We start from the raw sequence: 24,075 nt of genomic DNA, 5'->3' as shown, positions 1-24,075 counted from the left end.
TATGCCTCGACCTTGGAGTGCCGCAGCTCGTCGATTGCGCCAGCTCAAGGGCGTCAAACGAAAGCCGCCGGAGCCGATAAGAAGATGGAAGATGGTACGAGGCGATTCGGTGAGTGCCGTGACCTCGCGTTGGAGAAATCGAACGAAGTTCTCGTCAGGTCGAAGTTTTAGCCGGAAAAGACAAGGGAAAGCAGGGAAAACTGATCGATATAGATCGAAAATTGAACAGAGTCTTTGTGCAGGGTTTGAATACGGTAAGAAAACGCGAGGAGAGACGAGGAAACGCGCTCACGTGTACCTACCTATGTTAGCACTTGAAGTACACGCCGCCGCGCGACGACTACAAAGGCGGCTACATTGCGAGCGAAGCTCCGCTTCACTATTCGAAAGTGGCTCTCGTCGACCCAGCGGACATGTAAGGAAATCTGGTTCTCTGGGGTCATTTTCATTGTTTTGATTAGGAAGAGAGCCAGAATTGGTTATCAGTATAGGGGGGACGGCGAAAAAGTTCGAGTTTCCAACCGAACAGGAACCATGATTCCCAAACCGCTCGAATCAAAAGAACGACGCGACTTCAAAACGCGAAACGCCTATAAAGGTACCATCACTACACACACACTCGTTCAATATCTCTAAGCAATGGAACGATAGAGGGACCCAAGGATACGAGACCTGACGACGTTCAAACGCGTACATATAGACCATCACTACTATCATTCGAAGAGGAAATTTTGTCTCAAGTGAAACCAAAAGGGTGAGATAGAGTAGAAGTAGCCATGCAGTCAGTCTGTACAACAATGATTTAGTAAGGCCGCCTTGGGTTATTCTGTAACAAGAGATGAGAACAGTGCATTGAGATCGGTACGATAAGACAAGGAGTCGTCCTTACAAGGGGATTGGGTCTGAATTTGTAAGCCATCATCATCCGTTTTCGATACAATTCGTAGTCTGTATCACCAGCGGTGACTTCGTCCGGTTTGCTAGCTCCAAGGCCAGACGTATCATTCACTGTCCGACCCCTAGAAAGACGCTCGTATATGCCATTCTCTTTAGACGACACTCACTTATTGACTGGAGCTGTGATGCCTGAGCCAGATGCTCCTAATCCCTGCCCCTCTTTCCACCCGGATCTCGCCAGCATCTTGTAGCCAATATTCGTAGCAGTCAGCTTCTGCTCTTCGTAATCAGACCGCGCTAAAACAAAGAAAAAGGTTGTCGCTCAATGATACCCGTTCTGATTTTCTAACCAAGGCTTTTTCCTCTTCTAGCCTCCTCCTCGGCCGTCAGAATTTCCTTCATTCTATCCGACGGCAGGAAGTCCTGCAGATGATGCTTTCCTTCGACCAATGCAGTTGTCTGCTGCGTAGCCAGATCTAAAAAAATCATCTCAAAACTCCAAGCCCGATCCTTTTGAGAAAGCCAAAACGCGCATACTATGCGTTTTCTGCATCTCGTAAGCTCTGAGCTTGTGCTCCCACGTTCCGCCCTCTGTCTCTTCGTCGCTGTCATACTCCAGCGCGCTTTTCTTCGGCTTATTCGTCGACGCAAGCAGCTGGGCCTTCGCAACGGACTGCTTGAACTGTTCCATGAAATCGCCGTCGACCATCTATGCTCAAACACTCGTTTTCGACCACAACGCCCCACACCCACACGCAGCGTTTTTCCCCCCAACTGACTTGGCCTCCGCCATCGACGCTGGTGGAGGGAGGCTCCGGCGGCGGATCTGCGCCGCTGGTATTGTCGTTATCGCCATCGACCCATCGCGGTCTCTTTCTCTTCTTTGGAATCTCAGCGGCGTTTTCGTTGAGAAGTGCCTTCGCTTCGGCTGTCCCTGCGAGACTGGTCACCTTTCCCTTGGACAATTCGGTCACCTTGTCGCGATAGATTCGGCACAACTCCAACGACGAGTCAAAAAGAAATCTAGTGGAAAGTGGACATCGTAAAAAAAAAACAATACACGACTGGCAACGCATTAGATAGAAGGTGAGTCCGACCGTGTAAACGTATATAATGAAAGATGTACTATATACCCTCTCTCTCTCTTATTAATTAATTAATTAATTAATTAATTAACTAAATACCTGAATTGAGGTTGATTTCGATTTGTTTTCAGAGAAATCTTCTCGACGGTCGTTCCGCACTGAGCGACGACTTTCGCCAATTTCATCGCCTGATCGTACTCTGCCGAGGAAGCTTTTTGAAACAGCATCAGAATGGCTCATAGCACGTAAACGAATCCCCGTCGAGGGCCCAGACGACTTTACCCGGGCTCGTCGAACCGTCTTCGTTTTCGAATACGTCGCCGAGGCACGGTTTGAGCGAAGGTTTTTCGCCGGCAGGTTTGGTTTTCAGTTTGATTGGCGTCGGCGCGACGGGTCCTCCCGATTGGGAAGCCCCCGCCGAATTTTTCGCGTCTTGAAGTCGCTTAAAGTTCTCGAGAAACGAGCCGTCGTTGGAGAACGGTAAGCGGATCGCCGAATCGTCTTTTTCGCCTGCCATTTCTCGTGTTGTTTTTAGGACCCCGCGCGCTAAAGCAAACAACTCAAAATCCAAAACCCCCTGTACATTTTATCAACGCCTCAGAGCAACCGATCAATATTTTTAAAAAAAATTGTTCAATGACAAGGTACGATAGAAAGCGTTTCGATGTTGTTTTCCTCACGTTCTCTTGATAGGATAGAGAAGAAAGATGGCGATCGAATCCTTCAGCTTGACCTTGTGCGACGTATAATGCTTTATCAGCTCGGGGATCGTGTGAAAAGGTCGTCCGTGTTCTCCGAGGACGTACCCATGTCCGGGACGAAGCCGGATCTTGAGGTGCATTGGCTCCCTGGAACACCTTAGGAGATGCCAATTCAATTTAGAAAACAGTATCATCACAAAAGGGAATAGTCGTTCTTACCGAACCGAAAGCGAATAATCTTTGGTGTTGCTTTCGCTGACTCTGACAAGAAAACTGTATTCCGCCTCTGAACGAAGCAGTCTATCAGCGACGGCTCTCGATATGGCACCATGAAACCAGCTATACAAAAAAGTATCAATATTCTGGGAAGGTCCAACTCTCTATCGCCTCCTAGCAACCAACGCATGACTCACCTTTGACTGTGCAACGGCAAAGACGCATCAATGACAGGCTTCGGCGCAAATGAATCTTCCAAGCTGACGGGACTCGTCGGCGATGATGGATTCGATTTGGGACCACTAGGCACCGGTCGATTTGGCGGTGGAGGCAATCTTGCATGACCACTACTATCCCACGGATCGTCATAGTCATTGCTTCCCGTACTGGGTAGGTGACGAGCACGTGCCGGTTTCTTTGGTCCAACTTTTGCGTGCACTTTCGAGTCCCACGGATCATCGTAGTCGTCATTCCTCAACGACGACGAAGGCAATTTTTGCTTGACAACGCCCTCCGCCGTCAATCTCTTATCGTGTGGAAATTCATAATCGTTGGCGTCGGGTTGCTCGGATTGCGGCAGCTTTTTCGTCGCCTTGACGACGCGACCAACTCGATCTGCCGGCACCTTATCCCACGGATCGTCGTAGTCGCCCAACCCATCGTCGTCGCCGCCGCGTGCCGACGACTTGTGACGCGTGCTCGAATTCGACGTCGATTGGCCGATCGTCTGAACAACGGCCGCTGATCCGCGGAACTTCCGATCCCATGGGTCGTCGTACGTGGCCCGATTCACGACGCGTTTTGCCGGACGTGGCCGCTGATCGCCCCCGCCCCCGCACGGCTTCGAATAGTCGTCGTCGTCGTCGTCGTCGTCGCTACCGCAATTCGTCTTCTCTTTGACGACGGTGGCGTCTTTCGGTTCGCTGTAATCGTCATCGTCGTCGTCGACGGGCTTCGTCGGCTTCGTCGTCGTCGCGGAAACGATCGGTAGCGCGCGTCGTGGCTTCGGTTTTGGTGGCGGCGTTCGGGGTGTCGGCGATTTTTCGCTCGTTCGCGGCAGAGTTCGCGTTAGGCGTTCGTTTGACGTCGTCATCGTCGTCGTCGTTGTCGTCGCTACCGCGGCGAGTTGGATTGCCGATACCGCTCGTCGTTCGTTTCGCTTTTTCTCTTTCGTTCGCGTTGGACTCGATGTCGTCGTTGCGTGCGCTTCGGCTTCATTTTCTCCGATCGGATGGGGAATCTTTTTCTCGGTCGACGGCGAATCTTTGCGAGTTCCTTTACGACCGAACGAAAAAAATTTCTTCACTTGCGACATCTGTGTGGTCCTGGGAGAGAGAGCGACACACACACACACACACACACACAGACGACGAGTAGGGGAGAATCAAAGAACAGAGATTGCGCGTGCGCAACGTCAGCAAATGCCCGAATCGAGTCGAGAAAAAAAGTTTAGCTACTCATTGTTACTTTTAGAGCATCGCACTATGGTAACCGTCTCAAATGAGTGCGGCAAAGGTTGTCGTAGGTTGTCGTTCAGGACGACCGCTTCCGCACGTTAGGATAGGCGTGACGTCACTAGCTCTTTTCGGCTCTCCGTGCATGCGCGATCGGCTTCTACTCTCGCGAAAAATGGCCGGACGCTCGTCGCTTCGTCGCGAGCTGACTATCATCGAACAGACCTTCCCGCGCACGCATCCGCGCTTCCGCGTTCTATCAGCAGGCGTCGACGAGGTTGCCTGCGCCTTCGTCGGACCTAGAACCTTCCGATTGACGTGCACAATGTCGGTAAGAACAAAAAAAAACCGAGGCAATCGGGTGACGCCGTGCGCTTTCCTCTCGCCTAAAAAACGCCACGACCTCTCGCCCACCCCCTCAGGAGACCTACCCGATAAACAAACCAATGTGGTACGTCGATTCGGACGACGAATTCGTCGTCGTCAGCTCGATAGTCGAAGAAGTGAACGAGAACATGACCGAAGTCAAACATCCCGTAAGGAAAAAAAAAGGCGCTCTTTCGTAGACGCCAATATCGTCGCGTTGGAATGCGTTCTCCTCCCCTCCCCCCATCTTTTGTTTCAGTTGCTCTCCGGTGTCGAGAAGCTCGTCGATCGTCTGTGCGACGTCTTCGCGCTGAGTCGCGTCGACGAGTGCGCGACGCTGCTTCAGCAACTTCCAGCCGACGAGCAGCGCGGCGAAGAAGAGGAGGAAGAGGGCGGCATCGAATCTGACCGAGATGGAGACGTATGTGTATTACAGATATATGCAGTAAAATCTCGTAGAAGATCGGGGGTGTATAACGAACTTATACTGTATCATCTGTCAAACAGATGGTGCACGTTTTATATAAACAGAATTTTTGAGCTCTTTACTGTACAGTCAAGAATTTGATGTTTTTGTCGTCATACAGAATGTTGACGATGAGGAGGAGGAAGAGGAGGAGGAGGGGGATGAAGAAGATTTGGCTGATGATTTCACTCAACAGAGGTACAGAACGTTTTGGTCAAGAAATCATATGGGGAGATTATTTCTCATTTGGGATTGAGAACAATTCGTCTATTGAGTATTCATTTCTTTTCTCCTCCGTTGTTTATAGTGACAACGAGACGACGGACAGCGGCTGCGGTCTCGACTCAGAAAACAAAGCGACGTTGGAACGCGTTCGTATCAACACCAGAGAGGACTACATCAAAGTAAGCGCACAAAGGAAAAAGGAGGAGCTTTCCCATCTGGACGGGGCGTCGCTAACTTCTCCTCTCTCTGCGCGCAGGGAAACGTCGCCGGATCCGTCCAGGCGACGGATCGGCTGATGAAAGAACTGAGAGACCTGTATCGATCGCAGAGCTACAGGAGCGGTCACTACACCGTCGAATTGGTAAACGATTGCCTGTACGAATGGAACATCAAGTTGAAAAGGTGAAGGAAGTCCGTGTTTTAAAAGTGTCTCATCGTCGTCTTCTTTTTCTCTATTAGAGTCGATCCGGACAGTCCGTTGGGACACGATTTGACCAAGTTACAAGCGAAGGAGGGAAAGGATTTCATTCTCATGAATATGACATTCAAAGTAGAATCTATTTTCGCTATTCGCTTGCGGCGCGTGCTCTTCATCGTCCTAATTCGTTTAGGACTCATTTCCTTTCACACCGCCGTTTGTTCGAGTTGTTTGTCCAGTTATAAGCGGAGGGTAATGAGTTTCCCCGTTGTATGGGCAGATAGTGCGGAACAATCGCTTCGTTTGCTTTTGAAGGTACGTTTTGTCTGGAGGTGCCATCTGTATGGAGCTGTTGACACCGCAGGTTTGGCGAAAGAGCGGCACCGTCTCATTTTTTATTAGGTCATTGCGCTATATTTAGGGATGGAGTAGTGCATACTCTTTGGAGGCTGTTATTATGCAAATCAGCGCAACGCTGGTAAAGGGAAAGGCGAGAATTCAATTTGGGACATCTTCCACGGTTAAGTTAATCTGTGACCTCAATTCGATTTTTTTCCTAATGAAAGGAATGGCATTGGATAGGTTGCATATAGTCTCCATCGAGCCCAGCACGCGTTCAAGTCTCTCGTTCAAATTCACGAGAAAAATGGTGAGAAATGCTCAATTTGATTGGAGGACTCGCAGCAATAATCTTTTCTTCAGGATGGTACACTCCACCGAAGGAAGACGGATAAAGTGATGAGAAGCTAACGCTATAATGACATCAGCGTCTCTACTCAGAGGCTGTTTTTTTGCAGACGCTTTGGTAGATCCAGTAATGTACAGTATAGGGCTTTGTTCATACGTAGAAGTTGAAATACGATAACTTCTCAGCAGTTTTTATTAGCGCTGATGAGTGTAGTGCTGTAGTAGTTGATGACTTGGATTCAAGAAATCGAATGGAATCAACAACTTAGGTTAGATCTGAAAACGAACAAAACCTTTATCTTGCCTATTGAATTTTGAGCGGATTTGACGGAAACGCCTTCGATTGCGTGACGCGCTTGCGCGTCCGTCTCGCTCCTCCCCGTCTCATCACCCCACTTATCGAGCCAACTACGAGATGAGCGGCGCTCCACAGCCGTACAACGTTCTCGCCGAAATCGAGCGTCGCGAACTGAAAATTCTACTCGGAAAACTGAGCACGGAGGACATCATATCGCTAATGGACACGGTGTGCAATCGAATGGTGACGACCGAATCGCGCGAAGGTGAGAGCGCGAACTCGCTTGCGCGAGAGACTCCCGCTCGACGATTTCCACTCGTAGAGGCACTGGAGAACATCCTGACGTACAGCGAGAGTGCCAAACAACTACTCCGACGCAAAAAAGTGCGGCGCGAACACATCTTTCAGTATCTCGCCGAAAACCAAGTCTACGCTTCGGCGAGCGCCGACAAAACGACGCTCATGAAAAAAGTTCTCGAACTGTGGGGTACGCCAGCGGACGCCATGCCCGTCGACGTAAGAATGACCCGAAGACAAACTCCCCCTCCCCCAAGCGATGCCGTGTACTCGAGAGAAAAAAGCGTAAGCGCCACTGTCTGTGTTTTTTTAGTTTGGCTTGGACGTCGATCCGCTGTATCCGCCGAGCGAATTCACGAACGGTGTCAACTATGGCGGCACTCCTCTTTCATCTCTCGCTCCGCCGCCGCCGCCGCCACCGCCGCCGCCGCCGTCGTTTCCGACGGCGAATCCCCTCGATATGGCGGAAAAAGCCGTCGAACACGCCGCTCGCCAAAGCATCGCCGAATCGCTGCACGCGCGCGAAGGCCAATCGCTCGCGGAGAAATTCACGCCGTGGTTCTACAACATGTTGTGTAATAGTAGCACTAGTAGCAATAGCGGCGGCGGAGGCGGCGGCAGTAGCGGTACGAACGATCCGTTGAACACGTGGGGTCCCCAGCACTTTTGGGGCGACGCGCAACTCATACTCTACACGCTACCGTCGGGCAAAAAAGACGAATACGTCGGCGCCGACGACGTGAGTCAAGCGTTAGGCGGTCTCGTCGTCGGCTCCGGTCTCTATCTGCGACCCAATTTGAGCGCGGACGGCGTCAAAGGCGCACTCGATCCCCAGGGATGGGTTGTCGTGAGCGTCGCCGGCACTATGCATCGCGGATTGGATTGCGTCGGCGTTTTCAAGGAGTGCTTCCAATTGATCAAGGATCCGAGCATGACGAATAATTATCGGATTAAGTACACGCGTTTGAATTTGATCAGCGGCCAGTTGATACAGCAGAAGCCGACCGCCGATCAGCCGGCCGCGCTCGTCTTTCCGACTGTCAATCTGCCGAAGCAATACTGAAAAAAGGTTTTTAGAGAGGGTAAGGTCTAAATTTTAGTTCACTCACGAGAGGGAGGTGGCGAAAAGGAGAACGGGATTTTAATTTTAAGGCTTTTTAAATTAAAAAGGAAGGCGCGTTTAGGCTAATTAAATTGCAATTCTTGATTGGCTGATTGCTTGCAGCTGCTTCCCTATAATCTGTAGTAATCCTCCAATTAGGTATGAGTAGACAATCTAGGCACTTTTCATGTCTGCGTTGGGGTTCCTTCTAGACTATGCGAGTTTCGAGCAGATGGAATCTGTGAACTGAGAGCACGACGCTTCTCCGCCCAAGTCCTTTGTCCTTGTCTAGAGAAAAAAAGTATGAGATTTCTATGTACCGTACGTTGACTTTGCTGCTCTTCTTGCCTCCTTGTTGGCTATAGTTTCCATGGTTGCCTTTTCGATTTGGCGTGCTTGAGACGTTAGTCCCATGTGTCGCAGCATCATGACGCCGCTGAGTAGAAGAGCTGTTGGATTGGCCATATCTCGGCCAGCAATATCAGGAGCAGTCCCGTGCACCTGTACGCTCATGTGAAAAAAGCAAAGCAATGAAGACTTGTGGATGTGGACTGACTGCTTCGAATATAGCAACGCCGTCTTTTCCGATGTTTCCGCTCGGCGTGACTCCGAGCCCGCCAACCAGTCCAGCGCAAAGATCACTTGAACGCAGATGCTGCAAAGCTTTGCCCCTCGTAGAGAGACAGACACCCTACCTGAGAATGTCACCGTAGAGATTTGGCATCACCAGAACGTCAAACTGAGTAGGATCTTGAACCATCTACCAACAGAATAGGTGATCCACGCACAATTTTAGAGAAAACCTATGATACCGCAAGACAAAGCGTATCCAGGAGAGACTCCTCATATTTAACATCCGAATATTTCTCCGACATTTCACGGCAGCATTGCAGAAACAATCCATCGGATAATCGCCTTAGAACAGTACGTAAGAAATGACCTCCCCGTCCTCCCTCCCCCTTCTCCCCTTCCTACATTATGTTTGCCTTGTGAACGGCCGTTACCTGTCGCCGATCATTAGCTCGAGCGTACTCGAACGCAAACTCGGCGACGCGTAACGAAGCGGCTCGCGTTATGAGCTTAATACTCTGAACGACGCCGTCAACGACCTTAATAAAGGAGAAAAAATATCCACGTGTCCAAACAGTTGAACATAAACGGTTATAAGAGGAGTTACGGTCTAAACAAACTTGTAACGAACTCTTCAGAAACCCTCAAAACGAGACCCTAACTCTTATATATCTATGTCTTACGGCGTGCTCAATGCCGCTGTATTCTCCCTCGGTATTCTCCCTTATGGTCACTAAATTGACGTCATCGTAGAGTGTCGTTAGACCCTTTAAACTTTGGCAGGGACGAACGTTGGCGTAGAGATTGAAAACTCTATACCAATTATTTGCTAAATTTTCGCGCGCACTGCTAAATTCTGCACGTGCCTGCGCAACGTTAAATTTAACGACACGTGACCTTTCCCTATCGGCGTCGCCAAAGGGCCTTAGAAACGATGATATTTGTTACGTCGAATAGTCGACGAGTCGTTCGTTACCTTTGAGGCCGATCTTGTTCCGATGAACCGAATCGAGAACGGCTTGCGGAACGGTCGTCTTGCCGTCTGGCGTCTTGACTGGCGTTACGTCGACCGGGTCCCATTCAATGGGCACCTTGAATTTACTAATAAACCGATAGACAGAAAACGACACAGGGGCGACTTTACGTTTGCCGCCGCGAATATTTTTCGCACGGCAGCCGATATTTCGGGACCGATTCCGTCGCCGGCGATCAGAGTGACGCGACGAAAATCGGTATTCGTAGAGAGAAAACGCTTCTGAAGAGAGAAAGTCGGTAGATAGAGGCCCGTAGATATCACTTCGATCGGTCTACTCTGAGAAAGCGAGCTCCTTGTTGACGAAACGCGAACATTTTTGCCCCAGTCGGAAACGCACGCTAACTTCGAGCGAGAAATGATTGCGACCCTGTTGCTGCTAGCTGCGCTCTTTCTGTGGTATCTCTTTGCCGACTGCGACTTCATTCTGCTTTTCTGCGACAAACTGCTGTCTCGCAGTCGTCGCAAAATGGAAAACTTTCGCGGAAAGGTCGTGTGGATCACTGGCGCGTCAAGCGGAATAGGCGAATATCTCGCTTACGACTTGGCCGCTCGCGGAGCTAAACTCATTCTCTCGGCGAGAAGAAAAACCGAATTGGAGAGAGTCAGGGAAGCCTGCATCGGTGATCTAGCATACACTGGCTTTACAAAAACTCATTCTTTCTTTTTCTTAGCTCAGTGTGGTCAGGTTGAAATTCGAGTTCTTCCACTAGACATTAGTAAGCATGACACTCATGCAAGCGTTGTTTCAGAAGCGTTGGAATTTTTCAATCACGTGTGTGCATTAATTTAAAAAATATTGTCGTGCACTCTTATTATCCAGATTGATATACTGATTAACAACGCTGGTCGATCTCAACGCGCTCTGATTATCGATACGGAGCTTGAAGTGGACAGGGAACTCCTCGAGACAAACACTCTAGGATCGATTTCTCTCACGAAAGCTCTACTGCCGTCGATGGTGCAGAGAAAGTCCGGTCACGTCGCCGTCGTTAGCAGCACGGCAGGAAAACTCGGCGTTCCTGTTTCTGCGTCATATGCAGCCAGCAAGCATGCTCTACACGTGAGTAACTGAATAGCCTAGATGACGTAGCTTCTTATGCTGAATTTTTAGGGATGGTTTAATACACTGAGACTGGAACTGATGGCCGAGAATATCGACGTGACTATAGTATGTCCAGGTCCTGTTGTTTCAGAAGGAGCAGCGTCTGCTATTACACACGTCGTTGGGGAGGTATCTATCGCAAGTCTATTGTACGAATAGGAGAATAAACGCGTTTTGATTCTGCCCAGTCGGTTGGTTCTACAAACGTAGACGATTCTCAAAAGATGTCAACGGCTCGCTGTGCTCATCTGATTGTTACTGCCATTGATCATCAACTTTCAGAGGCGTGGATAGCAAGAAATCCAGTGTTATTTTTTTCCTACGTTGGACAGTATTGTCCTATACTTGTATCTTGGTGAGTCGCAAGAATCGACCGTTTTTTATTACAGTGAGACGTTGTTTGCATTCAGGCTTGCCAAGTTTGTGGTACCCGGAAGGATCGCTGCATTCAAAGCGGGACACAAGGTAAAGAAAGGCATGCTCTAACGATGGGTCTTTCTCACTTGCTCGATGCAGGACATCAATGCACGCGTGTCTCTCTGGCAGACTCTGGGGATTTCAAAAAAGACTCAATAGAAGCGTTTGCACTCTATGTGAGCTGATTATCCGCTGATGTTTTGTTCAAAGTTGCGTGTCTCCTTCAAAGGGTCAAAGGCGTTAGTTTCGAATGCGCCACGATTTATTGAAAACACGCGGTCACAAAACCCATGCACACCGACGTCAACAGATAAGTTCGCACGCGTTTTGTCCCCGCGAGACCTAGTCGAGTTTCGTGACACTCTTAACTGAATCGTTGGGCATTCCCATATCGCACGGAGTAGCATAGTTCCCCTGGCTTTTCGTCACCGACAGGCCCTTCTGATTCGGCTGATTGAACAGCTGAAACGTTCCTCCCAGGATGATCATCGACGATATTCCGTCGGGGTTTGCCAAATCGAAAATGTCCTTGCTAGAGACGACGACTTCGCGAGGTCCTCCGTAATAATTGTCGTAGAAGAAGACTGCCGCTTCGTCGGAATCGGGAAGAAGGTAGGCTGAACGAACGCCGTCGAAATCGACGTCGCCGTCCGTCGGGTCGACGAATCTGAAGTCGTCGATTTTGTTTGTGGCCGGCTCGTCGTCGTTTGGGCGATTGTATTTGACGTCTTTGTAGAGTATCCATTTTCCGTCCTGCGAGCGCGCTCGAGTGAAGGCGCCGATCGAGGCCAAATCCTGCGTGTTCTCCGAAACCGTGTACGTCTGTCCGGCTGCAGTTGATAGAACCAATTTAGGAGCCATTGTTCTGTCTTTCTTCAGTAGCTAGAGCTGGCAACTGATGAATAGGTTACGTTTCAGACGGTCTTTTATGGTGCGTTTTTTGCCGTAGGCGGAATTTGGCATCTACCAGTGTGGCAAGGGGTCGAGCACGCGATTGAAAGTGCAATCCGAGTCATTCCAGGTAAGTGGGAGAGTTGCACAAAGGATTTGACCTGCCAGTTATGGTTTTCCGGGTTTATGCGGTGGCACGAGATTGAAAGTGCCGTGCAATCCCACAGAAGACCACTTGCAACTTGAATAAACCAGGAAGTACAGGGCGGGTAAACGTTTGACGGCAGCCTGGGATTGCAGACTCGACTATGTGTTGTTGTCGTTCAAATACCCTTGGCACTGCACACATGTTTGGATGGTCAAATCGCATTGACGTTGGGTGACCCTCCCGCCCCCACCGCAATTTTTGTTTTTGAGATAACAGCGAAAGGTCACTCACCCTGAACGGCTCCGGCCACCACAGGGCCGGTTGTGGTAATATTTCCTGATCAATATTGATCTTGCGCCTTAACGCGCTTTTCCTCTGCAGAGACATGACCGAGACAGCAGCAAAACGAAGTATGTGCTCTCCAATTTATCTCGATAGCAATCGCTTTGTTTAGAAAACGTGCCTCGACATCGAATACCGATCGAGATACTCGAAGACGAGGATCTAAACTCTGCTTGCAAACAAGTCGAACTAAACCACTCCACGAGACTAGGAAACGATGCCTGCACTTCTTTCTAGCTACCGCAAAACTACAATTTTGAGATTCACAAAACGGTTTGGAAAATGAGACAAAATGAATCTAAAAGAGGTGTAGAACGTGACCAGACGTGCATTCCTGATTGCGTTATTATTCCTTATTGTAGTCATGCTACAATTTCCCGAAGGACTTTTACTATTTGCAACCACAATTGCAGACATTATTGAGAGGTAACGTACCAGACGCAATTTTCTAGAGAGCTCATAGTAACGAAATTGACTTGAAAAAAGATTTACCGAGGCAGATACTATTATAATGGGAGACGTGACGTACGGAGCTTGTTGCGTTGACGATTATACAGCAAAAGCTCTTGGAGCCGATTTTCTAATACATTATGGTCACAGTTGCCTTGGTATGGTCACCATATGAGATTCACCGTGAAATCTTAATTTTCGTCTTAGTTCCTGTTGACGTGACGTCGATTAAAGTTCTGTACGTCTTTGTCGATATCAAAATGGACGTGCAGCACTTTCTTGACACGATTAAATACAACTTTGAGAAGGGGACTCATCTGGCATTGGTCAGCACCATTCAGTTTGTATCGACATTGCAGGTAAGAAAAAAGTGTATATCACCTACAGTATTGCTGTGAGCTTTTATAATTAACGAACATGCAGGCAGCTTCCCAGGAACTAGCAACTGACTACAGAATCACTGTGCCTCAAATCAAACCGCTTTCGCCGGGAGAAATCCTCGGCTGTACATCACCCAAACTTTCGAGTGACATAGAGATCCTTGTGTAGGTTGTTGATTGGATTTGTTCTTCCTACTCTCTGTTGATTATTTCTAGGTACTTGGGCGACGGTCGCTTTCATCTGGAATCGATTATGATATCAAATCCGGACTGCGCCGCGTACAAATACGATCCCTATGCAAAGTCGCTGACTCGTGAGTACTATGATATTGAGACGATGCGAGCCAATCGCCAGGCGGCTATCCGGATGGCATCAAAGGCGAAAACCGTTGGCATTATACTTGGAACACTGGGTCGGCAAGGCAGCACCAAAGTTTTGACGGTGAGCGAGAGAGAGGAATCTTTTTTTTCATTTATGTTGGTCCATAGGAATTGAAGGAGATTTTAGACAAGGCTGGGGTTCGTAGTGTGCAAGTTCTTCTTTCTGAAATCTTTCCTGAGAAGCTTCGTCTGTTCAATGACATTGACGCGTAAGAGAATAACTTCTGAGGACACTGAAGATATAAAAAACATTTTTGTTGTGTGTATAGATGGATTCAAATTGCGTGCCCCAGACTATCCATAGACTGGGGTACAATGTTTGACAAGCCTCTTCTGACTCCTTACGAAGTAGGATTGTTTTTTTTGTGCGTTTTCTGAATTTTAAATATTGTTTGGTTAATACTAGGGTGCAGTTGCCTTTAGGCAAACGGAATGGGATGATAAATATCCTATGGATTTTTATGCGACGAATAGTCGGGGTCCTTGGACTCCCAAACACGTTGCAAGTAAACGAAACGATGTCACATAATGATGTTAGTCAATAGATATGCATGAGGAGCATGAGCTTGCATGAGGTCACATTTCTACGCGGCTATCCGGGGCGCGCAGACAGAAAGTACGCTAGCGCCTCTAGCAAAAAGGTGACTCATTACGAGAGTGGACGATGGAGTCCGAATTTATGCGTTTCAAAGACGTTTCTGAGGCAAGTAATATATCTCTCGTTGAAAGAGTCGCTTTGAAAGTGCGTCCGTAGGAGAAAAACTCCACGCATGGTAACACCGTCGACAGACCAGTCCGTTTGAAGCCGCTGAGCGGTCCGTCGCGACTGCAAAAGCAGATAGGTAAGCGCGCGCGTTGTATCCAACGGCTCGCTTCACAAAAATCGCACGAACGTCGTCTCCACGTTGATCCGGGGGATCGAATCCTTATTTTCGTAGAACGTCAACGTGATATATCGCGAAAAGCCTGCAAGGATTCGAATCTGAAACGAAAACCACTATTAACACATGATAGGTGCTTGGGAGAGCACGCGCGCGCACACACGATAGAGACATTGAATCGTTCTGTATGAAGGTTACCTATACCGGGCAAGTCATCGTCTCAAAATCCCGATGAGCAACCGCTCGTAGCATGGGACAGCGATAGGTACACGGGCTCCATCTATTCTCTCTCGTGACTTTTGAAATTATGTTTTGGCAGTGACAACGAATATGAAGTCGATTCTGAGGTTGGAAAAACCGACAATGGAAATATTTCATTACACGTGTATTAGGTTACTCGACAGTGTAGTCAGCAGCTCCTAAAGGATGGCTTCAGGTAGATCTAGAGTCTAGACTATGCATTCTTAATTAAAAATCTCACAACCCGTTTTCTCCGTAGACTTGATGAAGTATCAGATGATGAAGACTTGGACTTGATTCCGCCTAAGCCTGCAGAGGAGAGGTGCCAGTGTCTTTGCTACACAGGTGCATGCGTCATTTTATAGGAATCCCAAACGGATTCCTTCTCTTTGTGGGCAGTCACAGCTGCATTGTACTATAGTAGTACGGCGATATTTACGAGATCAATGCAATATAAAAAACCCCGGTTTGCTATGAAAAAGATTTTACCAAAGTTTGCTTTCAGCCTCCGTAGTGCCAGTGATTACATTGGCAAAATCAACTTGAGAGAAGTAGTCAAGTCTGTGGCTAAAGAAAGAGAATTGGTTGCGTTTGCTTTCAGATACTCGTTTCTTACAAGTCTGGATTTTCGAATTTGTTCTTTGGCGTCGGATACAGAGCTTTGTACTGTCGTTTGCCACCCGATCCGTGTATTGCATAAGCGTTGAATTTGCACAAGCCTGGAGGAAGGTAATGCATTGGAAAAATCGCAGTTCCTCTCCACCGATTCTCGTGACGTTTTTCCGTTGAAAATTCAATAGAAAGATCATCCTGTGCAAGAGAGATGGGAGGAATTGCTGAAAGATGCATCGGCACTCACTTTTATTATGTTTCTCTTGCCTCTAAGTGCCAACGTCAAATACTGACCATGGCTGGTAAAAAAACAAAAATCCTTATTTTTTATTTTAATTAAACTCGTTTTTAGTCTCTCTTTACGGGCACAATTCAATTTCCAAGTATTGCTCGTCTTTGCCGAGAAAGAAGGCCTCGACGACTTCATAATCCCACAATTGCCAGCACCTCTCGCCGGCACCGACGTCTGGACTAGGAGGATCATTGTAAAACGGAGCGTCGACTTCGAGAACCACGCCTCCTTCGAAGCCTTTTACGGTTATTTCGGTGTGGTGGCCGTCGGCAAGTGGATCGCTGTCCCACGTCGAGCGTATTGTAAACTGCTTCATGTGGAGAACTTCAGAAACGCAAAACTACACCCTCTCTGTGTTTGCCTGACGACGCACGCTAACCCACGTGTAGTTTTCGATGTTTGCGGCTCGTTCCGGGCGATTTTTGTTTTCCTTTCGTTATCCAATAGCGAGAATGGTATCTAAAGTCGTAGTTTTGTCCTTCGTTTCAAGGCGGGACTCTAGGCTTCAGGAATGCGCACGGAAGTCGATAGTTTTGGCCCCATCGACGTTCCAAGCGACAAATACTATGGAGCGAACACGGCTAGGTCGATCAAGAACTTCAAAATTGGCGGTCCCAGCGAAAAAATGCCAGTAAGAAAGGCGAACCAAGAGAATTAGACCCACGTTTCCATTAGCTCCGCTTCAGATTCAGGTGATCCATGCATTTGGTCTACTAAAACAAGCAGCGGCCGAAGTCAATACCGAATACGGCTTAGACACAAAAATAGCCTCGGCTATAGGCAAGGCAGCACAAGAGGTCAGTTCTGTGTGGGAGATTCACACACAATATATTTGATCTGTAAATTCTAATTCTTGTCATATATTCAATCATAGGTTGTTTCCGGTAAACTCGACGATCACTTTCCACTTGTGATATGGCAAACGGGTTCGGGCACCCAATCGAACATGAACGTCAACGAAGTCCTCAGCAATCGCGCTATTGAAATGCTCGGCGGAACGCTTGGCAGCAAGTCGCCCGTTCATCCGAACGATCACGTCAACATGGGCCAGAGTTCGAACGACACGTTTCCGACGGCAATGCACATTGCCGTCGCTCTCGAAATCAACAGCTGCCTGCTTCCGGGTCTCCAGACACTTCACGACGAACTCGATCGAAAAGCCAAGGAGTTTAAGGACATAATCAAAATAGGTCGAACCCACTTACAGGGAAGAAACCGCGCTCTCGGGGAAAATGAGCACCGAGGGATAGTTTTTTTTTTCTTATTTTAGGATGCCACTCCTTTGTCGCTGGGTCAAGAATTCAGCGGATACGTCGCCCAAATGGCGAATTCCATTGATCGCGTCAAGGCAACTCTCCCGCGCGTCTATCAGCTCGCAATAGGCGGAACGGCGGTCGGAACAGGTCTCAATGCGCGCATCGGTTTCGCCGAAAAAGTCCCAACAAAACTCGCCGAACTAACCGGCCTTCCGTTCGCGAGCGCTCCAAACAAATTCGAGGCGCTCGCCGCTCACGACACGATGGTCGAAGTGCACGGCGCTTTGAACGCGACCGCGTGCAGTCTCATGAAAATCGCCAACGACTTGCGATTGCTCGGCTCCGGTCCTCGATGCGGTATCGGCGAACTGATGCTTCCGGCGAACGAGCCCGGCAGCAGCATTATGCCGGGTAAAGTGAATCCGACTCAATGCGAAGCCGTTACCATGGTCGCCGCGCAGGTAATGGGGAATCAGGTGGCCGTGTCCGTTGGAGCGTCGAACGGGCATTTCGAGTTGAACGTCTTTAAGCCGATGATTGTTTCGAATGTTTTGAGATCGGCGCGGCTCGTCGGCGACGCGTGCGTGTCGTTCACGACGAATTGCGTTGCGGGCGTCGAGGCGAACGAGTCGCGAATTGGAAAGATTTTGAATGAATCGTTGATGCTTGTCACGGCGCTCAATCCCCATATCGGCTACGACAAGGCGGCGGCGATTGCCAAGAAAGCGCACGCCGAGGGAACGACGCTGAAAGAGGCGGCCCTCGCTCTCGGTCACATGTCCGCGGAGCAGTTTGACGCGTGGGTCAGGCCGGAGGATATGTTGGGGCCCAAGTGACGACGCTTCTAACGAAACTGTTTTGTCGTGTGAGAACAGAACAGTGTAACTATGTCTCTATTATAGATGTGTCATCTGCGGAGCGGGTCCCTTTAGCGAGTAGATTAATCCAGGTCCTTTGCACGAAGGGCCTGGATCTCCACAGCTATGTATACCCTGAGAAGAGAGTCTTGTTCTTTAACATCTAGTCATCCGTGGACGGAGAGAGATGGGTTGGCTCAAGAGCTACTTTAATTATATTATAAGTGAGTCGAGCTCAAAAAGATGTACTTTACCAGTGATTGATTAATCTTTAATAGAGAAAGAAGTGAATGCTTATTCAAATAAGATATGTCTCTACGAAAAACTACTATCTACACCAGCCAGCATAGTCGTCATCGTCGTCGTCACTGACGTCTTTGTCAGACCTGGTAGCGTCTTGGCCAAGGATGATCCTCCAAGACATCACGTCAACGCCGCGGTCTCCCTCGTAGACGAGTCGTTCTTGAGCGTAAACCGCGCCGGGCTTAAAGATCCAATAGTGACCGTTGTGCGACGCTCGCAGGCACGGACGGCACGCCTTCAGCACGTGATAACCAACAATACTTCCACTAAAAAAACAGGTAAACAACATTTTTGGACCGATCTAACCGCAGACTAATATCGAAATATGATTAGGGGATTGCCAGAAAACGTTTACGTCACTAAAACTCGAGGGACCGAGTCTGCACTGTTTTTCTCACCAAGCCTGGCATGCCACGTCTCTCAATCGACACAGGCAATTTCCCGTTACGTATTCGGCATTGACGAGACGCAGGCGAGCGCCCGACGGAAGATCGGTGGAGAAATACTCCTCGTTCGCGTCCGCTTTCGCAACGAGCCGCGCTCGAACTCCCCGATCGCAAATGCAGCTGGTGCAGCAGTTGCAGAAAAGACAGACGACAGGTCTATCCTTGAAGGAACTCGACAGACCGCAGTATTCGGTCGAGGACATTCAACACGGTACCGTTGGCGACTTTCGCTATGGCTATGGGGGTTCCCGGATTTCCATTTGTGTTTGAAGTGATGTTATTGTTTTTGCGCCTCAAGTCTCGACCGTGCGCGCTCAATCTGACTGCTTTCAGCATTCGACTAGACGAATTTTCGACGTTGCAACTTGTTTTTTATCAGGAGATCCCGGATGCGTTTTGACGACGTCACAGTTTTAAGCCATGTTCGCCCAATCTGACCGCTTTTCGTACATTTACAGCTGCGACATCGATCTGAACCTTCGATTGAAAGTGTATGGCAGTCGCGCGAGTCGTTCTGCAAAGGCGCGACCTCGCTTTTATAGAGGCACGCTCGAAGGCAAGCAAGAGAAGACGAACTTTCAGGCGATTCTCGATAATCCCGAACTGAAGTTTTCCGGCTTCTGGAAAAGGTAAGAGAAATGCTCGTCGTCGACCGAAAAAACGTTCTCGAACTGCTGTCCACCAGCTCGTGTCCGAATCTCTTCGTTCTCTGTCAAGTCGTCAACGTAAACAGCGATGGACAAGAAGAGCTCATTTCACTTCCAATGCAGACTTCTTTCAAGCCCTTTTCGACCGGTTGGAGGTATATAAAAGACAAGACAGGCGGGTCTCAGAAAAACTAAAGGCTCTATCTAATTCAGTTGGAATGAATGGATTTCAATGCCTATCAAGTACAAGGACATTCCTTTTAGAGCACAGGTAATCTCTCTCCGTGCGCTCTGAATTGTCAATATTTTATTTCTCTTCTTTCAAGATCGTATTTTCTGTATATGACGTTTACAGCGCCGGAAAGAGTTTGAAAGTTGGCACTGCCAAAATTCCTCTGTTTGATGAAGATGGGTATGCAAAGGCTTTGGGTGGAAGAGATAATAGTTGGGATGTCGTACAGGGTTTTGCGATGTGGCGTTTATCATCTCGTTGTGCACCCGGAAAACGGAAGTTTGTTCGGGTTGCAGACGTCTGGTGAAGTCGATCGGACAGTTGCAGAGAAGCTAGAAAGATTTTTGAAGGTAAACATATGGAATCATATTTTGACTCAGACAAGGACTCTTATTGCTTCAGCTGGAAAAGAAATATTTGAAAGGAAGATTGGTGGAAATGGATTGGCTCGATAGACGTACGACTTGCAAGATCGAAGAAGAGAAAGAGGTGAGCCAAATCGTCTTTTTTAGCGATAATTTAGCCGCGCACTTTGGTTTTTGTACGAGTAGAAGAGTAAACAAAATGCAAAAAACTTTTTCCTCGTCGTCGAATTTCCGGAATTCCGTTCAGACCAAATCGACTACACGGTTGTGTTTTACGAACAAGTGAGGCGTTTGGGACTGTGGGAAGAAATCGCGACGTGCTTACCTGTCGTTAGAATGGCGACGTTCTCCAAGACACCATTCAGGAGAAGCGCGAAATCATTCCCGTACCAGATCCGGATATATTTAGAGTAACAAAGGAGTCGTGGGTTCATTACTCAATCGACTTGCATATATCCTGTAGGAGAATGTCGTCGAAAATAAACACCATAAGTTGACTCGCAGTTTGCGTCATGGACCCGTTGCGAAGGAACTGAAGCCTAATTCTATGGTTAGAGATTTGCTCAATGTAAGTTTTATTGAATTGAAAGTTTGTACACGTCCTTTTACGTTTTTTTCTTTTTCTAGGCTTTAATGAAGTATCCGTCGACGCAAACGCTCTCTTCTGACGAACAGGATTACGTTTGGAAATTTAGATACTATCTGTCTCTTCATCAAAAGGCGAGTTTTCGTTATTTTGATAAGTCTAGGGCGCTTATTTGGGAGCAGGCTCTGACGAAGTTTCTCAAGTGCGTTCAGTGGGAAACGAAGCAGGAAGCCGAAGAGGTAATATAGGCAATAGACTCGTATAGTATTTACTGTGTCTTCAAGGCAATAAAAATGATTGACGTCTGGGAGCCAATGGACGTCGAAGACGCTTTGGAATTGTTCTCCAGTCAATTTGAACAGACCTGTGTTCGGCAGTACGGCGTTTCTCGATTAGCTCAAGCATCAAACGAGGTACAGAAGAAGATTAATTATTTTTTGGGTACGTATTCAAAGGGAGCCGGGGGAGCAGGATCTTTTACTCTATTTGCTTCAACTGGTCGCGGCGCTGCGATACGAGGAACTCGAAGACGAACCGATGTCCGCCAAGGCGTCTACGGCTCACTATGGCGACGGCGAAGAGAGAGCAGTGCCGACGGGAAGCGATCCTCTCGGCGTCGCACTTCTCGAAGAGCCGCAAGAATCAAGCTACCCGTCTTTACGCGAAGAAGAGGCAAGGGGGGGATGTAGTATCAAAAATAAGGGCCTTTGGTTCTGATATAATTAAATGATTGCATGACGGAATATTATGCATGCACTCTATAGATAAGGTCTAAAATGGTCTGCCTTTAGACGGCCAAACTCGGGCCATTTTTGGTATCAAGAGCGTGTTCTGATAGGCTTATTGCAAACTATCTCTATTGGTATGGATGTACGCTGCGATTTTTCTGGATTTGCACGCGCGTTTGGATAGGTACGTTCAAGTGGAATGCGACAACGAAGACCGGAAAGTTGCGGAGAAGTACCTTTTGCTTTCGAAGAATCTTCTCTTGGCGTTGAAAGAGGCAAGAGGGGACTTATTCATAGACCGGGGGAAACGAAGGGTTCTCTAATTCAGGGCAATCAAGAGAGTCACAAGTATCGAATCATGATCAAACGACAGCGCAATCTCGTCGATCAACTAGTGGGCATCGCTCGCAAGCTATCGACGTCGCGAGAAAGCCGGCCTAAAAGGGTTTGTTGAGGAAAAGTTTACTTTTGTTATAGGTGGGGATTTCTATTAGATCGAGATGCTCAAATCTCTGCTAGATGTCGAAGCTCTGAAGTCTTTTGATCCACTTCCTTTGCCCGTCGATCCAGAAGTAAAGGTTACAGGAATAATCGCAGGTGAGGTCACAGGAACGGATGGACTGCTTGTGTATGCGTCTTTTGCTACTTTGTAGAGGAAGCTCACGTTTTCAAGAGCGCCTTGATGCCTATAAAAATTTCGTTTCGAACGGATAAGAATGAAAAATATGATGTAGAGATAGAGACAGTCTGCTACTTGTTCATCTGTCTGAAGTTTCGCCTTCTATAGGTTATTTTCAAAAATGGCGATGATCTACGTCAGGATCAATTAATTCTTCAAGTCCTAAAACTAATGGACAAGGTTAGTTAGTGGCTATGGAGTGTGCTTTTCTGTGAGTTTTTCACTTCTCTTACCTAGCTGCTCAGACGTGAAAATTTAGACTTGAAATTGACGCCATACAGAGCTTTGGCAACCAGTACAAGCAATGGTAAAAAGCATTGTTTTTCATCCTGTGACTCAGTCGTTGCTATTGCAGGATTTATTGAGTGCGTGCCCAATGTTCACGCTGTTGCCGAAGTACTGGCCAAATGGGGCACAATTCAGGTGAAGAAACTGCCTGTTGCTTTCTAGCGCATAACTGTTTTTTTCGCTTCGCAGGATTATTTTCGAAAGTGTGCTCCCAGTGAAGTGACTTCTCACGGAATTGCTCAAGAGGTAATGGACACATACGTCAAAAGTTGTGGTGAGAAGAAAAAATGGCGTTTGTTAAGTCTTTCAAGTTTGTACTTTAGCTGGATACTGTGTAATAACGTACTTATTGGGCATCGGAGACAGACATCTGGATAATCTTTTACTCGTTTCTGATGGTGAGTCAATGGCCTTCGTTTGAAACTGTATTTCTATTTCTGCAATTTAGGTCGTTTATTTCACATTGATTTTGGATATATTCTTGGTCGAGATCCGAAGCCACTTCCCCCTCCAATGAAACTCTGCAAAGAAATGGCAAGTTCATTACTTTTCTCTTCAATAATCCTAGACGGTATTCCGAGAAAAGGTGGAAGCGATGGGTGGTCAAGCGAGTCAGGATTTCAAGCGTTTTCGTGAGCACTGCTTCAACGCTTTTCTCATACTAAGAAGGTGCAATACACATGAAATAGATCAACCTGAAATAATAATAGTCTCTCTGTACAGGTCTGCCAATCTCTTTCTCAATTTATTTTCTCTGATGGTGCACACAAATGTGCAAGATATTGCTATTGAACCTGACAAGGCTGTAAAGAAAGTAGGGTCTGATTTGCTAGATTTTTTGAGAACAATCATTCATTGCTGTTACGTCAGGTGCAGGATAAATTTTGTTTGGATTTGTCTGAGGAGCAAGCTATCCAATTTTTTCAGTCTTTGATCGATGAAAGCGTCAATGCCATGTTTGCTGTTATGGTGGAGAGAATTCACAAGTGGGCTCAGGTAGTTTATAAACCCAAAAGGAGATCAATCTTTATTCTTTTCTACATAGTATTGGCGGAAATAATGGAAAAAAAGAAAAGAAACGTTTGCATGCTTGTATATAATAAATAAATAAAGACTAAACTCTCGTGCAAAAAAAGGAAAGTTTCAACGTTCGTCAACATCGTTATATTCACGGTATTCTTTTTTCCTCGGCATCAAAAATTCAGTCGCTTTGTTCGCCGCTAAGGCGTGAAGAATAGCCATTCTGCCTACGTAAAAAAGAAGTTAGTATTCTGCCAATCTGTCTTCGTACGTACCTTTTTATGTGCGTCCGTATTAGCGTTAACCCAAGCTACACCGCGAGGAGGTTCGGACGCTTCGTAGCTCAAGGCAGCCACCGCAAAGCGATGACCACCCGTTCCAAAAATTTAGGGCGAGTCGCGACGTCCTCAGCCACCCCAAGCAGTACCCGCCTGGATGAGAGTCGGCCCCTGTACCGAAACCCCGGCGCGCTGGTATCAAATCCTTCGGTACATGTTCCATGAGAAGAACCGGGACTTGTGGAGGTGGAGAGCGGTTGACTACTGTTTGTAGGAGTCGACAGGAAAGGCAGTGCAATGCCCGAATCGAATTCTCCTGGGCCAGATCATCCTCGGTCTAATCGTGCCATCGGGTGAGAAAAGTGCCGGCAACCAGGCCATGGTTGAACACCCCCTCTAAGCCGTGCTCACTCGTGCCTAACGTGAGCCGTGCTTA

The 24,075-nt window shown here is 47.9% G+C and overlaps 14 protein-coding genes across 16 annotated transcripts; 8 read left to right on the top strand and 6 right to left on the bottom strand.

Moving 5' to 3' along the window:
• Position 1: 1 nt before the first annotated feature.
• On the top strand, positions 2-758 carry LOC136192180 (large ribosomal subunit protein uL24m-like). The gene is made up of 5 exons (XM_065980700.1): positions 2-109; positions 159-254; positions 312-415; positions 462-598; positions 652-758. The coding sequence occupies exons 1-5, from the start codon at positions 2-4 to the stop codon at positions 756-758; spliced, it is 552 nt and encodes a 183-aa protein (XP_065836772.1).
• LOC136191760 (SURP and G-patch domain-containing protein 1-like) lies at positions 696-2,499 on the bottom strand. The gene is made up of 8 exons (XM_065980174.1): positions 2,265-2,499; positions 2,082-2,193; positions 1,677-1,920; positions 1,435-1,606; positions 1,248-1,373; positions 1,065-1,194; positions 890-1,019; positions 696-826 (listed from the first exon to the last, which is right to left on the bottom strand). Exons 1-8 carry the CDS (start codon positions 2,497-2,499, stop codon positions 803-805), a joined length of 1,173 nt encoding a protein of 390 aa, XP_065836246.1. The 3' UTR covers positions 696-802.
• Positions 2,500-2,542: 43 nt separating this feature from the next.
• On the bottom strand, positions 2,543-4,467 carry LOC136191756 (SH2 domain-containing adapter protein D-like). Its single transcript, XM_065980170.1, has 3 exons — positions 3,097-4,467; positions 2,903-3,022; positions 2,543-2,839 (listed from the first exon to the last, which is right to left on the bottom strand). Exons 1-3 carry the CDS (start codon positions 4,212-4,214, stop codon positions 2,659-2,661), a joined length of 1,419 nt encoding a protein of 472 aa, XP_065836242.1. The 5' UTR covers positions 4,215-4,467; the 3' UTR covers positions 2,543-2,658.
• On the top strand, positions 3,919-6,772 carry LOC136191759 (ubiquitin-conjugating enzyme E2 Q2-like). Its single transcript, XM_065980173.1, has 12 exons — positions 3,919-4,684; positions 4,776-4,889; positions 4,979-5,140; positions 5,307-5,383; positions 5,493-5,589; positions 5,667-5,812; positions 5,870-5,960; positions 6,022-6,080; positions 6,144-6,192; positions 6,250-6,348; positions 6,411-6,477; positions 6,531-6,772. The coding sequence occupies exons 1-12, from the start codon at positions 4,400-4,402 to the stop codon at positions 6,560-6,562; spliced, it is 1,278 nt and encodes a 425-aa protein (XP_065836245.1). The 5' UTR covers positions 3,919-4,399; the 3' UTR covers positions 6,563-6,772.
• Positions 6,773-6,891: 119 nt separating this feature from the next.
• Positions 6,892-8,317, top strand: LOC136191762 (uncharacterized protein C3orf38 homolog). The gene is made up of 3 exons (XM_065980177.1): positions 6,892-7,078; positions 7,136-7,329; positions 7,424-8,317. The coding sequence occupies exons 1-3, from the start codon at positions 6,931-6,933 to the stop codon at positions 8,171-8,173; spliced, it is 1,092 nt and encodes a 363-aa protein (XP_065836249.1). The 5' UTR covers positions 6,892-6,930; the 3' UTR covers positions 8,174-8,317.
• Positions 8,233-10,527, bottom strand: LOC136191763 (probable isocitrate dehydrogenase [NAD] subunit alpha, mitochondrial). 2 transcript variants are annotated; one of them, XM_065980179.1, is made up of 13 exons: positions 10,357-10,527; positions 10,094-10,292; positions 9,927-10,037; positions 9,759-9,873; positions 9,649-9,706; positions 9,466-9,595; positions 9,188-9,321; positions 9,025-9,127; positions 8,908-8,972; positions 8,769-8,853; positions 8,561-8,713; positions 8,395-8,500; positions 8,234-8,343 (listed from the first exon to the last, which is right to left on the bottom strand). In XM_065980179.1, the coding sequence occupies exons 2-12, from the start codon at positions 10,130-10,132 to the stop codon at positions 8,426-8,428; spliced, it is 1,068 nt and encodes a 355-aa protein (XP_065836251.1). In that variant the 5' UTR covers positions 10,133-10,292; positions 10,357-10,527; the 3' UTR covers positions 8,234-8,343; positions 8,395-8,425. The 2 variants fall into 2 exon arrangements, with proteins under 2 accessions (XP_065836250.1, XP_065836251.1); XM_065980178.1 differs by having other exon boundaries at positions 8,233-8,500.
• On the top strand, positions 10,120-11,628 carry LOC136191764 (dehydrogenase/reductase SDR family member 7-like). 2 transcript variants are annotated; one of them, XM_065980180.1, is made up of 8 exons: positions 10,120-10,438; positions 10,490-10,590; positions 10,639-10,878; positions 10,930-11,049; positions 11,109-11,275; positions 11,331-11,385; positions 11,437-11,513; positions 11,567-11,628. In XM_065980180.1, exons 1-7 carry the CDS (start codon positions 10,174-10,176, stop codon positions 11,494-11,496), a joined length of 1,008 nt encoding a protein of 335 aa, XP_065836252.1. In that variant the 5' UTR covers positions 10,120-10,173; the 3' UTR covers positions 11,497-11,513; positions 11,567-11,628. The 2 variants fall into 2 exon arrangements, with proteins under 2 accessions (XP_065836252.1, XP_065836253.1); XM_065980181.1 differs by having other exon boundaries at positions 10,140-10,438; positions 11,437-11,628.
• Positions 11,629-11,679: 51 nt separating this feature from the next.
• Positions 11,680-12,198, bottom strand: LOC136192179 (uncharacterized). The gene has a single exon (XM_065980698.1). It carries the CDS (start codon positions 12,196-12,198, stop codon positions 11,680-11,682), a length of 519 nt encoding a protein of 172 aa, XP_065836770.1.
• A 358-nt stretch (positions 12,199-12,556) lies between these two features.
• LOC136191761 (2-(3-amino-3-carboxypropyl)histidine synthase subunit 1-like) lies at positions 12,557-14,493 on the top strand. The gene is made up of 12 exons (XM_065980175.1): positions 12,557-12,702; positions 12,758-12,786; positions 12,831-12,901; positions 12,956-13,025; positions 13,081-13,144; positions 13,205-13,326; positions 13,376-13,527; positions 13,592-13,713; positions 13,765-13,990; positions 14,038-14,138; positions 14,199-14,277; positions 14,336-14,493. The coding sequence occupies exons 2-12, from the start codon at positions 12,762-12,764 to the stop codon at positions 14,456-14,458; spliced, it is 1,155 nt and encodes a 384-aa protein (XP_065836247.1). The 5' UTR covers positions 12,557-12,702; positions 12,758-12,761; the 3' UTR covers positions 14,459-14,493.
• An 18-nt stretch (positions 14,494-14,511) lies between these two features.
• LOC136191772 (protein FAM219A-like) lies at positions 14,512-15,531 on the top strand. Its single transcript, XM_065980193.1, has 7 exons — positions 14,512-14,632; positions 14,684-14,771; positions 14,868-14,943; positions 15,004-15,075; positions 15,130-15,157; positions 15,203-15,246; positions 15,310-15,531. Exons 1-7 carry the CDS (start codon positions 14,594-14,596, stop codon positions 15,413-15,415), a joined length of 453 nt encoding a protein of 150 aa, XP_065836265.1. The 5' UTR covers positions 14,512-14,593; the 3' UTR covers positions 15,416-15,531.
• LOC136191770 (UPF0462 protein C4orf33 homolog) lies at positions 15,405-16,322 on the bottom strand. Its single transcript, XM_065980191.1, has 4 exons — positions 16,026-16,322; positions 15,910-15,961; positions 15,667-15,860; positions 15,405-15,617 (listed from the first exon to the last, which is right to left on the bottom strand). Exons 1-4 carry the CDS (start codon positions 16,268-16,270, stop codon positions 15,536-15,538), a joined length of 573 nt encoding a protein of 190 aa, XP_065836263.1. The 5' UTR covers positions 16,271-16,322; the 3' UTR covers positions 15,405-15,535.
• LOC136191755 (fumarate hydratase, mitochondrial-like) lies at positions 15,623-18,227 on the top strand. Its single transcript, XM_065980169.1, is given in 6 exon segments — positions 15,623-15,779; positions 15,851-15,964; positions 16,015-16,409; positions 16,457-16,585; positions 16,641-16,751; positions 16,829-18,227. Coding segments are annotated over 4 exon segments (1,518 nt in total). The 5' UTR covers positions 15,623-15,779; positions 15,851-15,964; positions 16,015-16,349; the 3' UTR covers positions 18,047-18,227.
• A 36-nt stretch (positions 18,228-18,263) lies between these two features.
• On the bottom strand, positions 18,264-19,162 carry LOC136191773 (protein FAM72A-like). Its single transcript, XM_065980195.1, has 2 exons — positions 18,769-19,162; positions 18,264-18,636 (listed from the first exon to the last, which is right to left on the bottom strand). The coding sequence occupies exons 1-2, from the start codon at positions 19,017-19,019 to the stop codon at positions 18,396-18,398; spliced, it is 492 nt and encodes a 163-aa protein (XP_065836267.1). The 5' UTR covers positions 19,020-19,162; the 3' UTR covers positions 18,264-18,395.
• Positions 19,152-23,487, top strand: LOC136191750 (phosphatidylinositol 3-kinase catalytic subunit type 3-like). Its single transcript, XM_065980163.1, has 29 exons — positions 19,152-19,307; positions 19,359-19,445; positions 19,502-19,618; positions 19,677-19,734; positions 19,790-19,875; positions 19,925-20,045; positions 20,098-20,184; positions 20,247-20,342; positions 20,396-20,470; positions 20,524-20,628; positions 20,688-20,780; positions 20,829-20,885; positions 20,931-21,059; positions 21,118-21,318; positions 21,438-21,508; positions 21,559-21,649; positions 21,703-21,819; positions 21,869-21,971; positions 22,028-22,104; positions 22,162-22,233; positions 22,291-22,360; positions 22,409-22,476; positions 22,531-22,615; positions 22,665-22,739; positions 22,790-22,875; positions 22,928-23,010; positions 23,065-23,155; positions 23,212-23,337; positions 23,387-23,487. The coding sequence occupies exons 1-29, from the start codon at positions 19,237-19,239 to the stop codon at positions 23,399-23,401; spliced, it is 2,613 nt and encodes an 870-aa protein (XP_065836235.1). The 5' UTR covers positions 19,152-19,236; the 3' UTR covers positions 23,402-23,487.
• The last annotated feature ends 588 nt before the right edge of the window (positions 23,488-24,075 follow it).

This window comes from Oscarella lobularis, chromosome 10 (genome assembly GCF_947507565.1).
Source record: "Oscarella lobularis chromosome 10, ooOscLobu1.1, whole genome shotgun sequence".
NCBI lineage: Eukaryota > Metazoa > Porifera > Homoscleromorpha > Homosclerophorida > Oscarellidae > Oscarella > Oscarella lobularis.
The sequence above is the reverse complement of the archived record's forward strand: the minus strand, read 5'-3'. Positions and strand labels throughout refer to the sequence as shown.

What these genes read in the sequence shown, in the direction of transcription:
- LOC136192180 (XM_065980700.1), top strand. Translation starts at nt 2, where the DNA reads ATGCCTCGACCTTGGAGTGCCGCAGCTCGTCGATTGCGCCAGCTCAAG. An exon ending in TTGTGCAGGGTTTGAATACG is followed by an intron (nt 255 to 311) that starts GTAAGAAAACGC and finishes TACCTATGTTAG; the next exon opens with CACTTGAAGTACACGCCGCC. An exon ending in CTCGTCGACCCAGCGGACAT is followed by an intron (nt 416 to 461) that starts GTAAGGAAATCT and finishes TGTTTTGATTAG; the next exon opens with GAAGAGAGCCAGAATTGGTT.
- LOC136191760 (XM_065980174.1), bottom strand. Translation starts at nt 2,499, where the DNA reads ATGGCAGGCGAAAAAGACGATTCGGCGATCCGCTTACCGTTCTCCAAC. An exon ending in GCGTCGATGGCGGAGGCCAA is followed by an intron (nt 1,607 to 1,676) that starts GTCAGTTGGGGG and finishes GTTTGAGCATAG; the next exon opens with ATGGTCGACGGCGATTTCAT. An exon ending in ATCACAGCTCCAGTCAATAA is followed by an intron (nt 1,020 to 1,064) that starts GTGAGTGTCGTC and finishes GCGTCTTTCTAG; the next exon opens with GGGTCGGACAGTGAATGATA.
- LOC136191756 (XM_065980170.1), bottom strand. Translation starts at nt 4,214, where the DNA reads ATGTCGCAAGTGAAGAAATTTTTTTCGTTCGGTCGTAAAGGAACTCGC. An exon ending in TTGCCGTTGCACAGTCAAAG is followed by an intron (nt 3,023 to 3,096) that starts GTGAGTCATGCG and finishes TTTTTTGTATAG; the next exon opens with CTGGTTTCATGGTGCCATAT. An exon ending in GATTATTCGCTTTCGGTTCG is followed by an intron (nt 2,840 to 2,902) that starts GTAAGAACGACT and finishes GCATCTCCTAAG; the next exon opens with GTGTTCCAGGGAGCCAATGC.
- LOC136191759 (XM_065980173.1), top strand. Translation starts at nt 4,400, where the DNA reads ATGAGTGCGGCAAAGGTTGTCGTAGGTTGTCGTTCAGGACGACCGCTT. An exon ending in CCAGAGAGGACTACATCAAA is followed by an intron (nt 5,590 to 5,666) that starts GTAAGCGCACAA and finishes CTCTGCGCGCAG; the next exon opens with GGAAACGTCGCCGGATCCGT. An exon ending in TCAAATTCACGAGAAAAATG is followed by an intron (nt 6,478 to 6,530) that starts GTGAGAAATGCT and finishes TCTTTTCTTCAG; the next exon opens with GATGGTACACTCCACCGAAG.
- LOC136191762 (XM_065980177.1), top strand. Translation starts at nt 6,931, where the DNA reads ATGAGCGGCGCTCCACAGCCGTACAACGTTCTCGCCGAAATCGAGCGT. An exon ending in GACGACCGAATCGCGCGAAG is followed by an intron (nt 7,079 to 7,135) that starts GTGAGAGCGCGA and finishes TTCCACTCGTAG; the next exon opens with AGGCACTGGAGAACATCCTG. An exon ending in CGGACGCCATGCCCGTCGAC is followed by an intron (nt 7,330 to 7,423) that starts GTAAGAATGACC and finishes GTGTTTTTTTAG; the next exon opens with TTTGGCTTGGACGTCGATCC.
- LOC136191763 (XM_065980178.1), bottom strand. Translation starts at nt 10,132, where the DNA reads ATGTTCGCGTTTCGTCAACAAGGAGCTCGCTTTCTCAGA. An exon ending in ACAGCGGCATTGAGCACGCC is followed by an intron (nt 9,322 to 9,465) that starts GTAAGACATAGA and finishes TCCTTTATTAAG; the next exon opens with GTCGTTGACGGCGTCGTTCA. An exon ending in AAACTATAGCCAACAAGGAG is followed by an intron (nt 8,501 to 8,560) that starts GCAAGAAGAGCA and finishes TTTTTTCTCTAG; the next exon opens with ACAAGGACAAAGGACTTGGG.
- LOC136191764 (XM_065980180.1), top strand. Translation starts at nt 10,174, where the DNA reads ATGATTGCGACCCTGTTGCTGCTAGCTGCGCTCTTTCTGTGGTATCTC. An exon ending in TTACACACGTCGTTGGGGAG is followed by an intron (nt 11,050 to 11,108) that starts GTATCTATCGCA and finishes GATTCTGCCCAG; the next exon opens with TCGGTTGGTTCTACAAACGT. An exon ending in TGTCCTATACTTGTATCTTG is followed by an intron (nt 11,276 to 11,330) that starts GTGAGTCGCAAG and finishes GTTTGCATTCAG; the next exon opens with GCTTGCCAAGTTTGTGGTAC.
- LOC136192179 (XM_065980698.1), bottom strand. Translation starts at nt 12,198, where the DNA reads ATGGCTCCTAAATTGGTTCTATCAACTGCAGCCGGACAGACGTACACG.
- LOC136191761 (XM_065980175.1), top strand. Translation starts at nt 12,762, where the DNA reads ATGACCGAGACAGCAGCAAAACGAA. An exon ending in AGTTTGTATCGACATTGCAG is followed by an intron (nt 13,528 to 13,591) that starts GTAAGAAAAAAG and finishes ACGAACATGCAG; the next exon opens with GCAGCTTCCCAGGAACTAGC. An exon ending in GCAGCACCAAAGTTTTGACG is followed by an intron (nt 13,991 to 14,037) that starts GTGAGCGAGAGA and finishes GTTGGTCCATAG; the next exon opens with GAATTGAAGGAGATTTTAGA.
- LOC136191772 (XM_065980193.1), top strand. Translation starts at nt 14,594, where the DNA reads ATGGAGTCCGAATTTATGCGTTTCAAAGACGTTTCTGAG. An exon ending in GTTTCAAAGACGTTTCTGAG is followed by an intron (nt 14,633 to 14,683) that starts GCAAGTAATATA and finishes GTGCGTCCGTAG; the next exon opens with GAGAAAAACTCCACGCATGG. An exon ending in AATATGAAGTCGATTCTGAG is followed by an intron (nt 15,158 to 15,202) that starts GTTGGAAAAACC and finishes CACGTGTATTAG; the next exon opens with GTTACTCGACAGTGTAGTCA.
- LOC136191770 (XM_065980191.1), bottom strand. Translation starts at nt 16,270, where the DNA reads ATGAAGCAGTTTACAATACGCTCGACGTGGGACAGCGATCCACTTGCC. An exon ending in TTGGAAATTGAATTGTGCCC is followed by an intron (nt 15,962 to 16,025) that starts GTAAAGAGAGAC and finishes TTTTTTTACCAG; the next exon opens with CCATGGTCAGTATTTGACGT. An exon ending in GCAAGAGAAACATAATAAAA is followed by an intron (nt 15,861 to 15,909) that starts GTGAGTGCCGAT and finishes TCTCTTGCACAG; the next exon opens with GATGATCTTTCTATTGAATT.
- LOC136191773 (XM_065980195.1), bottom strand. Translation starts at nt 19,019, where the DNA reads ATGTCCTCGACCGAATACTGCGGTCTGTCGAGTTCCTTCAAGGATAGA. An exon ending in GACGTGGCATGCCAGGCTTG is followed by an intron (nt 18,637 to 18,768) that starts GTGAGAAAAACA and finishes CTGTTTTTTTAG; the next exon opens with TGGAAGTATTGTTGGTTATC.
- LOC136191750 (XM_065980163.1), top strand. Translation starts at nt 19,237, where the DNA reads ATGTTCGCCCAATCTGACCGCTTTTCGTACATTTACAGCTGCGACATC. An exon ending in TCCTAAAACTAATGGACAAG is followed by an intron (nt 22,234 to 22,290) that starts GTTAGTTAGTGG and finishes TCTCTTACCTAG; the next exon opens with CTGCTCAGACGTGAAAATTT. An exon ending in TCTTTTACTCGTTTCTGATG is followed by an intron (nt 22,740 to 22,789) that starts GTGAGTCAATGG and finishes TCTGCAATTTAG; the next exon opens with GTCGTTTATTTCACATTGAT.